General features: G+C 40.9%; 1 protein-coding gene across 4 annotated transcripts in view; it reads left to right on the plus strand.

The window, feature by feature from the left end:
- Positions 1-15,649, plus strand: part of mast1a (microtubule associated serine/threonine kinase 1a) — a 53,546-nt gene that overhangs the window by 3,458 nt on the left and 34,439 nt on the right. For 2 of the 4 annotated variants that reach the window (XM_033326056.1, XM_026360235.2), the window contains one exon: positions 3,622-3,653. In XM_033326056.1, the coding sequence (XP_033181947.1) occupies positions 3,622-3,653 (32 nt within the window). Of the gene's footprint in view, positions 1-3,621; positions 3,654-7,370; positions 7,466-15,649 lie in introns of those variants that run through there. The other 2 variants (XM_033326057.1, XM_033326058.1) reach the window with 2 other exon arrangements.

Genomic DNA, 15,649 nt, shown 5'->3' on the forward strand with positions numbered 1-15,649 from the left:
GTTTCATTTTACGAAACCATTATGTGGTTTTTAACCTCAAAGTAAAGACAAGTGCATTCAAAGATTTCAAATGAAAGTTGAGACTTGGTAGGCTGTTAAACTGAATAATGCGCTGTGTGACATTTGCCTTGAAATCTGCTGTCACTTTTGGCAGCAGAAACAGAACAGAAGCCTCATGACTCTGCCCAGAGCAGCAGCATATTAACATTTTTCTCTTCTTTGCTTTCCAGTTGGCCTTCACTTTGTCCTTGGGTAAATATAAACCAAAAACACAGACAATGCAACAGCCTTTCTTTCAGTTAGAGAAAGTTGTCTTAATATGAACAGCCCTGTAACAGCAAAGCGCAGCTGGTATGGAGACCGTGAATCATTTGCAGTTGCTGTGTGTGTGTGTGTGTGTGTGTGTGTAATGTCTTAAATGTGCCAAAGAGATGCTTGTATATGTGTGCAGACATCTATGAGTGGTGGTAAACTGTAACTGTGCCATTTCAAGCATGGAAAACTCTCAGGGCAGTATAAATAAACTGGTGTACAGTGTGCATATATGTGAGTGATGGCGGCGAGCTGGTTGGGGGAGTAATCACACATTTCCCACGGGCGGATATTGATGCAGTGTGTTGTTAACACTGTGTGGTCTTCTTGGATCTGTGTGACAACACAGTACGTCACGTCAAAGCTTTAGTATGTGTGCATGTAGTTTTAATGGTGAACAGTCAAAAAGATTGTAAACATTATGTATATGATATCAAATCATGTGCTTTTCTTATGCTATATAATTCAATATTAGTAACACTGTCGCTTTACTCATCTGTCTACATATTAATAAAGCTGCAGCTGTTATATTATTACAGCATCCTTCTAGTTAATCCGTTCATTTTTCAGTTGATAAAATGTCAAAAAACACTGAAAATCACAGCTTCCTTAGAGCCCATGATGACATTTTCAGATGTTTGAAAATGCCAGTTTAAAATCTAATGTTATTTAATTTACAGTGTCATAAAATTCTCACATTTGAAACTTAGAGACATGCAAATATTTGTCACCATGTACACATTGGATTATTGTGGGATTGAACAAATTTATTGAATTGGCCTTTATAAATCTATGAAGTAATAGTAATGGGCTTGGGGCCAGTTTTGTGTTTCTTGCAACGCCACACTGCAAAGGCTACAGTCTGTGTCAAATATGACAAAATAGCCCAAATGAATGTTACGTGTGACCCTGAGTTTGGTTTATTAAGGAGTTTTACAACATAACGTTTTTATAAAAGTGTCTGGTTTCAGTACTAACTACTAGTTGTTTCGGACTGGATGCTGTCTAGCAAAAGAATGGAGTGCCATCACGCTTAAGTAAGATGTTCACCAGATATAAACAGCTGGATCGCTCTTGAAACAGATCCCATTCAGTCCTAGAAGGGAAATACAAGACTTTCTTAGAGATTTGGAAACCTTGTTTACATTACAGTCACATGTTGTTTTTGACAGTGATGAAATGCACTCTGTTGTCCAATTTACCCACTAACTTTACAGTATAGTGACGAAAAATATCCTTTATGTCACAATAAACGTTTATGTATACAGTCACTGGCTGCTTTATTAGGTATGCCTATACAATTTAATGTAAGTCAATAAGTGTTTATTATTGAGGTCCTAGTTGTTGGTGGAGACATACTGACGTCTTTCGAATGAGACAAAAGACCAAAGAACAGTAAAGTAAAAGATGTAAAGGAAAAAATGTATCTTCACAGGTTGTTGCTTGAACTGAGGCTAATATTGTTTTAAGAAACCAGTAACGTGGCAACAGCACATAGCATACAGTGGCTGTCTGTTGGATGCAGACAGTGAGAGGGAGCAGGTGTTGGGGATTTATCCATTAGCCACCCTTTTCACCCCCCCCCCCCCATCCCACACACACAGACGTATATATATGACTCCTGCGGGGCTCTCTCTGAGTCACCCTGGCCAAGATTACTTCCTCTTGATGATGTAACTCATTAGCTGTCCCGGAAAAGAGCTCTCTATAAAAGGTGATGTCACTTTCATAGAAGTAAAAACGTTCTGGCTCCTGTGTACTGAGAAATGCTGCGTTTTTCAAAGATGGAGAGATCGATGCCATCCTCGTGTCTACGTTGACTGGATACAGACGCGGGGCTCAGCTCAGCTCTGGGGTTGTTACTGCAGGTAACCACCTGTGACGATGCACAGGTTGCTGGATGTACACAAACAAACTGTCGCTCGTCACCAACTGTTTGGCAGAGTTTGGACCACTGAGACGCAGACTGCATGCTGGCTATAGCTCCATAGTTAAAACACTGATCTTCTCATGCAACTCGTAGCCAAAAAGAGAACAAGCACATTTCTTAAAATGGTTAAATCTAGCTTTAAAATACCCGTTGAAGTAAAGCAGCATTTGCCAGGTTTCTGTATTCATATGATTACTCCACTGTGCTGGATAATTACAATGATTATTTCTTCAGCATGGCTTTGGAAAACACTGATGACTTATTACATCGCATCTTTGCAGCCTTGTGCGGAGTCCGCTGCTCCATTGGCACCCCCATAGTTTTATATTAAGTGCAAGTATTAATGCCTCACAGTGCTGGAAAGTAAATCGGTTTTGGTAGGAAGCTTGTTTTGAGTTTGTTTGGAGACGAGAGCTCCAGCTGTCAAGTGATGTTTCATCAGCTCGGCTTTGTTTGGGTTTTGTAATGCCTGTTTACTTATACAGAGACAAAGAGATAGACTGAGAGAGAGAGAGAGAGGAAGAGAGATTTCTGGAATGCCCTCATCTAACAAGATGAAAAACCAGCTACAGTCTCCTATTTTTCTCTCACTTTCCAGCTTCTGACCCCGGTGTGGTTAGTCACTTGGATTCCTTTCATTTCACAGAAATGGCTCCGTGTCATTAAAGCTTTCCTCCGTGAAAAGAAACAAACGATAATATCTAGCAGAATCACCGGGCTGTGGAAAATAGCTTGATAAGCAGCGTCAGATGGGCTGACAAGAGAAATTGATGGTAACTTGATCTCACCTAGGCTGAGTGTTAAAAGGAATCAAATTGGGAATAGAGGGGCAACAAGCAGCATGCAGATCCACCCCAGCAGATCCTAATCACATCAGAGTCGTTGCTGTTGTGTCCCAGTGTCATAAATATAGCAGCAACATTTTTAAATTGACTTTGGCTCCACTCAACCTGCTGGTTCCAGGAGCTCTGAAGTCTCCGAGCACTTAGGAGGGATCAGTTTTCAAACGGCCTCCCATTTATCCTTTAACAGTACCACAGAAATCACAGGACTGGTCCATGCACTAATCCGATCCTGAATTATTTTTACAACATGTTATTATTTTACCATTTAAAACATGAAGTCGTAAACCTCAGTGTTAGTCGAGTTGTTCCTATATGGGATGCAGCAAAATTGTGAATTGTTAACTGAAATCTTTAAATAATGTTTGATTTAGTGTATTAAACATGGATACTCATTTTATATCACCACACTTTCAGTATATCCTGATTTATTCTGTAGTCCTTTAAACATTTAATCTTGTATTTGTCTAAAAGTCCTCTAACATATGTCTTTTCTCCCCTCTTTTTTTCTCTTTCTCTCTTTCTGTTTCTCACCAGAAGGATCTACCTCTGCCCCGAAAAAGTAGCAGGTGAGTACAAACCTACACACCTTTTCCTCCTGCATCAACAGTGTGTGTGACATGAGTCCTTTGCTCTTAATCTCACAGTTTCCACTCATCATGAAATTCGTAAGTTTTTGTGTGATTTTGCAGAAATACAAACAGAGACAATGAAGGAATTACATTTCCATCGCTGACGTAGGTAGCCAGTGATGGCATTGTACAGTAGGAGTCTTGTCTTCAGACTGCAGCATGTTCCAGCTTTGCATGAGGCCTTTCGCTCTCAGAGCTTCTCTGTCGGCCCAATCTGTTGCACCAGTGAACTGTGCAATGAAAGTTCAGCTGCAGGGGAGCCGTGCTGTGACCTCAGAGCCATTTGTGGCTCTGAGAGGACGTGGAGGTGGAGAGAGGAGAATAGAGCAATACGTGATGTGTAACTACGTGTTGGTTAAGCTGTCAAATGTTCAGTGTCGACAGTGAATGACATAAGTATTTATTCTTTATTAACATATTAGAAAGTGGAAAACACCGTCAATATGTAGTTGATGAACCTCTTTGAACATAATTAGAGAATAGAAATACATTCTACATCTTTTCTTTCAAACATTGGCGTGCTGCTTATAATTTAGGCCTCATAAGGACTCACAACTCCTGAACACACAATATTAACAAATATTTTTGAATTCAGTGAGAATCACACTTTAAGAGCATATCATTTTGTCTGATGTCCATCCTGAAGAAAAAGTGTGTGAAAAGTGTTATTTTGTGAAGTAAATACCAGGACTAGAAGGCATAATAATGACAGCATCATATGCCTCACCTCAGCATCTCATAGTACACATAAGTGAAATGATTAATGGAAATGTGGTTCTTCACATGGTAAATTACGTTTAATGGCTGAATTAGAAACCTCTGGAGTAATTTTCTGTGCCATTATGAGTGGGATCCTGGAGGATTTGACAGAACTGAATAAATATCCTAATTTGAGCTACATGGATGCAGGTGAAAATCTGAAATACAGTCGAACAGTTGTCAACTGTGTGTGTGTCTCTGTCCATGGTTCTGAAATACCCTCTCCAACTATGTCCTTTCTGTGTCGATCTACTTTCCTCATGTTGTTTTCTCTCTCTGTTTAATGTATCCATCATGAAAATAGGACTGAATAGAGAATCATTTCTACATTGATCTCATTACTGAAAACTGAAGGAGTGATTTAAGTTTGAAGCCTCTCTGGCAGCGTTCTTTCTCTTCCATCTCATTTGGTGGTTACTCCTTGACAATATCCCCTCTTTTACTGAAATGAACGCTGTATTTTTCTCCTCTACTCTTAAAGTTGGATTTGGAAAGCAGTAACTGGCTGCTCCTGCTGCTAAAAGCACTTCACAAATCAGGCAGAATTTGGAAAAGTACCTTATGTCAGCTCAAAATGCTGTCTGAAAATCCCTTTGAACATAGAAGGGGGTGTCATTTCCCACAAAATGCTTCCACTTTGGCGTCATCACATTGAGCGTTGAAATCTTGGGGTCTTTCTTTTTTTATAGTCTATATTTGACTTGTCCACTTTTGTCCTGTGTGAGCCGAATATGAATCGCTGTCATTTGTCTGTTTATCATGTGAACTGTTATTGTTGCATTAAGGTTGCTGGCATAAAACATGGCTTTAATTCCCTATTTAGACCTATTCCTTTTTTATTTTAGCGTGTACCTTTCTACTCAGTATTCAGTATGCATCTCAGTCTGGGCAGAGGCACTCTCTGGCAGCAATAGCCTGATGATACTAGCTTATACATGCCTTGGATATTTAATGTGCATGTGTGTCTATATCCATGTGTAATTACAATATATTACCGTACCTGGTTTGGCTGCTTGCCTTTGTGTGTGTTCACGTGTGCAGCATGTGTGTGTCTCTGACTGCTGTCGCTGAGGTGTGTTATGTCCCTGACCTGTGACCCCATGTCGCGGGGTGACAGATGTCGTAGCGTGACATGAAGGAGACACTGGAGCTGGAGGCTCACGGTCAGCCTGTACCCTTCCCCCTCTAACTTGATGATGCTGTTGGATTTTTCTACACACGTCCTCCTGTGGGTGGAGCTGGAGTCTGCTGTGGGTGTAATGACTGGGCGTTTATAGCAGAATGACACAAAAGTGGCTTGAAGGACATGCTGTGAGGTTAAATGCCCCTCACTAAAAGCCCAGAAGATGGAGAAAAAACTACTCTCTCTACTCTATTACAGACAAAAACACACCCCATGTCTTTCATGTGATATCATGCCACCCGTCCCTGTCTGTGACCCCCAACTGTGTTTCAGTGATATCACCGCCCTCCTCGTCCCACTCCCTCCCCTGCACCTCCTCCTCATCTCCTCTCTCCCATGTATATTTTATCCATCTAGGCTCCCACATTAGAGACGACATCCATTATTGAATTACTCCCCTCAGCACTACTGTGCAACTGTCACCCCACGTCAGCTTTAACATTTGGTGGATTTGTTTCAGAGGGAAGGAGCGAGGGATACGCATATGCACACACACACACACACACACACACAGACATGACATCTCTCTTGGCTGGGCATTGCAGAGCAGCTCCTGTGATATCTAGGACAAATGGACGATGCAAGAGCTCATCCAATATGGCATTTCACTTAAAAAAACAGAACTGCATCAGTGTGTCTCTATGTGCATTTTAAAGGTTGAGGCTGATGTAATTTTAAAAATGTCTTAATGTTAAAAAATCCAATGAAGAATACCAAAGCCAACATTGTGTTAGCGTGGTGATAGAGGAGCATGTTACACAGTTGTAGGTGTTGCAAAAAGGTGTGTTTTAAAGGTGCTGTTCTGCAATACGAGTTGTCACACCAACACTGTCCTATTGCTGAAACTGAAAAACAAATGTGTAACGTAATTTTCATTCATGCATACAACCGCAGTCTTTTGAGAAGCTAGCCTTTAAACCTAAAGCCTGAAGTCTATTTGGACTTGGGCTCATGTCCTTGGGCGTGCCATAGACACCTTGGGAAAGTAGGAATGCTTTGGTTTTGGTGTTTTTTTAACAGTGTAGCTGCAACATGCACGAAAGCACAAAGGAAAACACACTCGCATATGTGAAAAGCAACTTCCAGAGCCCCTTTCCCCCTCTCTCCCTCCCCGCCCTCCCTCTCTGTCTTGTCATTCACATTAGTCTCCACTTCACTGCTCCCTCATGTCTCCACCTCTGATTGGCTTTCTCTCTTTCTTGCACTGCTGCTCGCTCTCTCCCACATGCTGTTCCTCTCTCTCTCTCTCTCATTCATACTGTATATACTTGCACTGACCCACCTCTCCTTTTTCCTTTTTCTTGTTCTCTCTCTCTCTCTGTGTCTGTGCCCCCCCCCCCCCTCCCCCTTGCTATGTCACTGCACACTTCCTGGCTTGGCACGATACCCTTGAGAGCAGCCCCACAATCCTCTCTCCTTCTGAGAGCGACGCTCCGCAGCCTGTTCACTCTCTCCATCTCTTCCTCTTCTTCTTCTTACTTCCTCTCGTCCTTCTTTTAAAATCCTCCCATTGCCGCCTCTGTGTCACAGCTGACATTTTTCACATCTTCTCTCTTGCACACACTCCTGTACCTATACTCACGTGCACAGAATCACAGCGAGACACCGGAGAGCGTGTGTCTGTATGTGTGTGCATGTGTTTAACTGGACAGAAGAGGCTGTCATGCCGGCGTGGAACATAATTGCTGCCTCTTGACTGCCTCTGTGTGTTTATTTCCGCGTGTGCATGTGTGAAGACTCAGCTGCTCTCATGTTCATCTGCCAACACATCCTCTGCTGCTAGCAACATGTTTCGACGCACAAAAAGGTAAACGGCAACAATCTGTCTGTCTCCACGCAGTGTGTGACTGGTGTGCTGTCCTGCTGTTGTTAGTATATGTTGATTCATCAGAAGCGGTTGTTGTGTTTTTCCATGATGTTTCCATTGTCCCTGCCAGCTATCATGCTGTCTCACACTTGTCTCCATGTCTCCATTTAGCTCCACTAATACGAAGCCTGTGCTTGAGTGTGGGTGTATTTGTGGCTTTACATGCATAGGTACAGTACGTATGGGTTTTTAGGCATTGTACATTTTTCTACACCTGATGAGAGTTTATGCCTGTAGGGTCCTTATAATACACATAGGTATGGTCATTGTTTCTATTATATCTGTGTGTGTGTGTGTGTGTGTGTGTGTGTGTGTGTGTGTGTGTTTGTGTGTCCACATTCATAGACTTATTGCATGCACATTTATTTATAACCTCAACAAGCTTTCCTGTTGTGATGCACATGTGCACAAGGATTTAGTCTGCTTCAGATTATGACTTGTGAGCTGGTGGTGATGTCTCTTACTCTTTTACACACACACACACACACACACACACACACACACACACTGGAAGGTACAGTATGTGTGTGCTTGGCTAGTAGCCTGTGTGTCAGAGATAGCATTATGAAGTGCAGGCATTATTGCCAGTGTCCAGGGAGTGCTTGTGTAGCTGAGAGCCAACAGTGGGCAGTGCTGGAGTGCTGTCTGCTTGGCACAAGTCTGCGCTCTTCCTCTCCCTTCCTCTTCACCTCTCTCACTCCCTTCTAGCTTCTGTCTTGCTTTTATTCTCACTCACCTTTATTTTTGCTCATATCTCCCTTGTTTCTGTTTTTTTGTTTTTTCCCCTCTACCAATGTCTTTCTCTCCTCTCCTCTCCTCTCCTCTCCTCTCCTCTCCTCTCCTCTCCTCTCCTCTCCTCTCCTCTCCTCTCCTCTCCTCTCCTCCTTCAGTCCATCCTGTGATGCTTCATGTTATCTGTCTTTATCTGATCACAGGGAGATTAGTCTGAATCTTCACAGTTGCCCCCACAGTGCAGGGAATGAACAGCACAATATTCCCTACATTAACGGGATGTACAGTACACGTGCGTTATGCTGTTGCTTTGTAAGAGCTGAGCTTGTTTACAGTCTGAATGTTGGTTTGTTTGTGTGTCACAACATAGTTTATCTTTCCTCAAATCTGCTGTACAAGTGTGTCTATGTGTTTATGCTTGGTTGTGTGCTCAAGCATGTGGTATTATATTAATTCAAACTAGTGTGGAGCTTATTTCTACTTGACTAATACTACACTGTAACTGTCTGTAATTTATTTTTAATTAATAACTTTTAACTGTTTTATTTAGTCAGAAATTACAGTCTCCCTCAGCACAAGGTGACAAATAGCTTGTTTTGTTTCAATACTTGAAATCCAGTACCTCCAAATCCAGTAATTTATCAAAATCTGTTATGAAAGCTGTTGCTTTTCTCGTTGTGTAGGAAACAAAAGTTGGTGTTGAAACTACACTATGCGACTTAAGCTAGCCCTAACGTGAGACCCAAAAGTAATCTGTGTTGTGCTCTGCTACGCTCCAGAAGCCCAGTGCCTTAGGTAGTTGTCGTTATAAAATTAGAATAAACAAGATTTCACCAATGAAGCAGGAGTAATTTTAATTTGCTGATAGGTTAGAAAAACCTTTAGGAGATAATATCTCTGCACTGCCACCAGGCAGTAAAGGAGTCTAGGTCACAGGGGGCTTCAACAAGCTCCTCAAATTAATGTTTTGCAAAGTAATTCTAATAGAAAATATTTTGAAAAAAATGTACACGACTCTTTTAGTAAGAATTCAGTGTGACAGCTCATTTAAATCGAACATTTTCTCATTTTAGGCTTTTTATTTTGATAAAGCTCTTGCATGGCAGCTTGCATTACTTAGTTAAATGAAAAATGTTTTTTTCTATGAAAGTCTCAAAAACAAAGAGTCTGCAGCCACGCTAGCAGCTCTGTGAGGTGGTGCTAAGTTGCTGATGGTAAGCAGATATGATAGTTTGGCTGTTACCATGCTCAGATTTCAGAATTAGCATAAAACACAAAGTACAGCTGAGGCTTTGACCTCATAGGGGCAAGAGTGTCAGTGTCAGTAGATCAGCAAAATCCAGGGGACATTTATAAAATATTACAATATTTCAGTGTGGACCACCCCAAAGCCGCCAGTATGACTGAAAAAGGTGTTGCTATTGGTACTGAATAAGAGGTAAAAGATTAACATTTACAATTTACAATCACAATCCTCAGTTATAAATATCAACAGATCACTTATCCTGGCTTTCTCTCATTTTCAGCTTATACCTCTCTGTGTTGCTCTCCATTGTGTGTGCACCTGCCTTTTGGATTCGTACATGTACTTGGCTAGCTGTGGCAATTAAGAGACATAATGCTTTGTGCCCACTTCCAAACAGTCTGGCCGAAAAGGACGGCAGAAATAGAGAAGATGAGGCACGAGACAGAAAGCAGCAGAGCCACAGGAAGACGAGAGTGGGGTGGGATGAAAGGCAGAGCCTGAGGAAGTGTCTCAGCCTACATTTAAGAGTAGCCCACCGGGGTTAACTGAGCTCATGACGATACACTCTCAGTCTATCCGGCTACTTCCTTCCCTCTTACTTATTCTCTCCACTGCAATGTAAACAGCTGTTTTGGCTTTTGCTGTGATGACAGGAGCAAACAGAAGACCACAAACGTGAGGGGTCGTGTTCACTCACATAATACATACATTATTATCCTACTCACGCTTATTATTACAGTCATACATGATGCAGACAACCCCACTCATGAACAACACACAGCACATTTCATTCCACTCACACACAGTGTAATTGGTTGTGTGTATTTCAGGATTCGGTGCTGTACACATTATGAGTAGATACCACAGTTATGTACTTTTGCATCAACAAATGGCCCATGGTTACAACGAGGCACGTCCTCAGTGGTATTATGGCTTTTAGAGGTTACTGAATGATGGTGCTTTGTCAGATGTTTCTGTCTGCATGTTGTTCACACATGAGGTTAAAAATAGGAGCAACGTATCCATCTTCTGCATAGATGGATGCAGATTCACGCAGTATATTTGAGCAGAGGCATTGCTTGACTGGTCTGTTTAATGAAGAAGCTGCAGAGCGGAGTACAGAAAACACTAAACATGGAAACTCCTCTGAATGCTCTACTCTTGTTGTTTGTACCATGACAGGACCATCTGTTACTGGCTGCTGTTCAGGCAGGCCTTAACCAAAACACACAGACTGTTTGTGGTTCATTTTTGATCACGTGATAATTTCTCTTATACAACCGTGAGCCGGACGCCAACCTGTGTGCTTTAGATTTATATTATTATATAGAAATCCATTTGTAATAATATAAAGGCATGTTTTGGAACCGCTGTCACACAGGAAGTGTCCTGTGTTGTAGACGTTACCATAAAGAGTTTCTGCCGTAAATGACTGTTTGAATGTGAATTCCTAACATGCCGAATTATTGAAAAATGCAATCAGTGCTGAGGAGGAGCACTGGGCTCATTCTGTTCCTGCAAATAGTTTAAATATTTGAGTGTGAAAGCTCATTCTTTACCTTGGAAACTGTATTTAGATTAAAAAAAAAGCCCCCCGGGTCCGTTTAATTGCTATTTTAAACGGCATCATTCTCAGTTTCAGAGTTGACTCATTGTTAACTGAGCTGGCCGCATGATCCACTGAGCAAAAATATGACATGCAGCTGAAAAAACTATTACAAGGACATTGAGTTTTTTTTCTAACTAGATATTGATGCTTTAGTTTAACATTGCTTTGAAATTCATTTCAAAGTGACATCTAAAGGTCAACACCAGTGCTGATGTGTTGTAATATGACTACTTTCCATTCCCTGGTATTTTTTATTATTTCAGGCTGATCTCATATTTTGGTCATTGCCTCCCATTCAATTCATGTTGATATATTTGAATTGAACCTAAATATGAATCAGATATGATTTGGACATACTGCACACTGTAAATATTTATATAGTTACTTTTATTTATTAGTTGTAGTTTTACTAGTGTCTAAGGACTTAACAAAGCATTTAGCTTAACCACCAAACACCCTAAATATTCTGCTGAGCAGAGCAATGGTTTCATTATTGGTGGTAAAAAATATCCCATAATAATAAAACAAAATTTTTTTAGGTGGCTTGTTCAGGCCACAGGGTCTCTGTAAACATATGTTAAATAATCATCTGCTCACAAAATATCAAAGCTGTTTTATTAGATTTGAAGCATTTTGCTGTTGTTTGTTTGATTGTGGCAATTTAGACACAATTCAGGTCTCCACACACAGTGACTGCAGAAGCTAAGATAGCAGCGGGCACTGACAGGCAAGCATGAGGCGAGACGGCTGCAGACAAACCAACAGATGAGACATTGATAGTGACACATGCGAAAAGATCCAGATCCAGGCCTTTGCACTGCCACAACTTCCTGCTGCATCACTCTGCCTTAGGATGCACTTTTACACCTTTAGAGGACATCTGACAACACCTATGATGGGAAACAAGTGATGTGACTAAAATAGATGTCTGTTTGTTGTGTCTTGCTGTGTTGCCAGTGAATCTTTACAATTTGTTGAGTCACGTATCTCATCACCTGTAATCTTAACCAGAGAATTTAACTGGGCTGCTACTCATCGACTTTACCTGCTGTTACTTTACCTCTGTGATATATCATAAAAGTGTCCTAAACCAGTTCTAACATGAGAGGATTTTATTTGTCAAATATATATATTTCTATTAAATCTAGTTCCCATCTCCTGTAACTCTCAGCAAACTATTCTTTGTGTTACTTGCTGCATCTGCAACCACTGTAAAGAAAAGATCCAAGGTCTTAAAATATCCCAGCCAAAGATATGTCCAGGCACCTTGCCGACCTAACTTGGTTTGTCTGTGAGTTTATTTAGACAACAGCTTCAGACGCTGACGGACTTCGGTGTCACTTTGTTATTAATCAGCCAGTCACTATAAAACAAGTTAACCTGGTGAGTCAGTAATTCAGCACGTCAATCAGCCAGCCAGTCAGTAGTTTAGGCAGCCGGCTGTCTTCTCTGTGAGTAATCATAGAATCAAGCTTTTTAACCATCACGTCATCAGTTAGTTACTGTTCTTAGATGTCACAACAAAGCACAAGACTTTTTTTAAATTTACTGAAGTAGCATCAGGTAGTGTTAGAAACCGAGAACTGCCCCTTAGTCACAGCATGAGTTGCCAAATTATTGCTAAAATACACTGAAATGACTCATTCATCCTTTTTTTCTGCCTTTTTTCTGTTTCATTACCTACATTTTTTCTCTCTTTTACAACCTTGAAGCTACGGTTGTTACTTTTTTCCCCCTGTTAGTCTCTTTTTAATGTTGAACAGCAGCAAAATCCTCTGTTTATGTCTCCTTAGCACTTTGCATCACAACAAAAAGCCATGTGACCCCTGCAGCAGCCCCATACACCAAGACACTCCCGTCATATGTTCTCCTAGTTTCATCCCATCTTTAACCTTTGCTCTATCCTCTTTAACGTGTTCGTCTGCTGCCTGTCAGCCTCACTCATTCATCCCCCCAGTTTCCATCTAAATGTTTGTGCTCATACTTGATAGATCTGCTACATGGTTTGATTTGGACACTTTTCGAAAGTTAAGATCCGTCTAGATCCCAGTGGATGATTTTGACAGTGGCGGTAAGAACCGTGGATTTTGTGTAACAGGATGCACATTGGAGCAGAATCAAATGATGTAGTATCAGGTGGTTAGTGTCAGCTCTTCATTCTTTTAATTGATTTTGCATAATTTGAAGCTGCTCTGTTTAAATGCCTCATCGTCCCAATCTGTCTGTATTCAGCAGTGACCAGCTGTTAGTGAGTGAATGTGCTTTTTCCCTCAATATGACACAAACCCATCAGAAGCGTTTGTGTTTGTGGTCATCGATGCACAAGACAAGTGGAGAGGATGTCTCTGTCCATGAGAGGTTATATAGGAAATATTTGCAGAGCATCAAAGAAACATAATGAAGTTAAACACTGTCTGAAATTAGTCAGATCACTATGATTTAATATTTGTTTTCTGTTTAAATTATACTAAATAAACAAGACTACTGTGCCGGTAATGGTGCTTCAAAAAACTATTTAATAAATAGTTTTTATTTGTCAATTAACTTAATTGATTAACATACTCTTTGCTGCACTTGCTGGAGTAAATAGAAAAAAAATCACAAAATATAAAAACCCTTTGTCTTTAAAACAAGTTCTTGTAGTTACAGTGCTTCCAGTGGGTAGAAGACGTTTTGTGATGTCTGTGCCTTAGGTGTGATTCGTTTATTTTAAATCTTCTCAGTAAGGGATAAGATTGGATAATTACAATCCACTATCCACAATCCATCACCATTCCACTGATAATGATGTGTTCCCAGTTTATAGCAATTATCTTAATGAGTAATAATAACAAAAAATGTGCTTTTTAATTACCCAGCATCATCCATTTGAGACAAATATTTAATAGTTTTGGTATCTGTTCAGTTTTTAATTATTATTGGACAGATATTCAGTTGTCCCATCCTAGTTTACTAATACTGTACAGTATCAGTACCAGAGAAGCATTAATTGTCTAGTTTTAATGACCTGAACCCAACAGTTTTTGCTTGTGTTACTTTTATTATTGTAATGAGTGTAGACAGTTTGTGACAGTGCTGGGCCAGCGTTAGGGGATCAACACTTTGTTTTTCCATGAGTTTACAGTATGTGAATATTCATGGTGTGTGTGTGTGTGTGTGTGTGTGTGTGTGTGTGTGTGTGTGTGTGTGTGTGTGTGTGTAGTGTGAGAGAGAGAGAGAGAGAGAGACTAATGGCCCGGTGCCAGTAGAGGGCCTGCAGTGGGATAATTGCTCGTCAAAGCTTCTGCACGAGTCATTACCACAGATTTAACCTCTGACCTTGTTGCAGCAGGCTGACCGGAGCATTGAAGCCAATGACAGCCCTGGGTTTCATTATTGGGAGCAGCGAGACACAAGCAGAGGTTGTTGGCTGTCACATCTGTGTGTGTGTTTGTGGTTTTGGCTTTTTCTGTTTCTCTGTTGGTTACCTTTGAAATGCTCTGTTTAGATTACCCTCTTGCTGTGTCACCATGCAACCCTGTCTCCTACAAGAAGCTCATTTGCTGTGCCAAATAAGTTTTGGAGGAAACATAATCAATGCCTGGATGCTCTTTGGCAACTTTCTTTCCCCTATCCACAAAGTGTGGCTTGTCCTAGTGATGGTGAGGAGATTTGCCTGAGGTGGTTGGGTGTAAAAAGCCCCAGACTTTGACCCTGTCTTATGTCCCATGTGTTGGCTACTGAATTTATTGTATAAATCAGCAAAGATTGACTGTAGAGCATTACCAATTAGCAACCTTTTAGCGCTAATTCAGGCTTCACTCCACCTCTGAAGGAAATATCTGGCTCTTTAGCAGCTAAATGTTCCATGCTGTTCACCAACTAGCTGGTGACTGTTTGTCTGCTGTTTGATGCTGAGCGAGGATTAAGACTTTGTCTTCAGCCTTTTTCTTGAAAATAGATGTAGTTGAGACCACAGAACCAAATCAGAGCTCTTGAATGTGTTTGGTTTAGGCAACAAAGTTTTAGCTTGGTATATGTGAACTTCAATGGGAAATAGGTAAATGCAACAAACATATGTTAATATGAGTGTATAAATGTTGCATTTTATATTTTGTGGTCTTTTGTGGATTATGCAAAAAAAGTATTCGTGATGTGTACAGAAATGTTTTCCTCTTAATAAGAAGGCTTTATGGTTGTGTGGTAGCTACAGAAAACTGCATGGAAAGAGGAAAGAGTGGATTCAACTAAATATCAGTAGATTCTGGATGCAAATGACAGGATAAAGAGCCAAAGCAGGCGCCAGAATCTGCCATGAAGAAAAACCAGCGAAAGCTTTTGGAACATCCCTCACAGTGCCCTGACTTGGACGTCATGAGAATCTGCGAGTCGATCTTAAACGCGCTGTGTGTGAAAGACAGGCTAAAAATATCTCAGAAATTGAACTGACATACAACGAATGGTGGGTGAGAATTCCTAAAGCCAGCACAGTACGACTTCTACTGTAGCTGGCGATAGAAAGTGTTTGCAAGCTGCCAAACAGGGTTACTAAGTAGTG

This window comes from Anabas testudineus, chromosome 1 (genome assembly GCF_900324465.2).
Source record: "Anabas testudineus chromosome 1, fAnaTes1.2, whole genome shotgun sequence".
NCBI classification, from domain to species: Eukaryota; Metazoa; Chordata; class Actinopteri; order Anabantiformes; family Anabantidae; genus Anabas; species Anabas testudineus.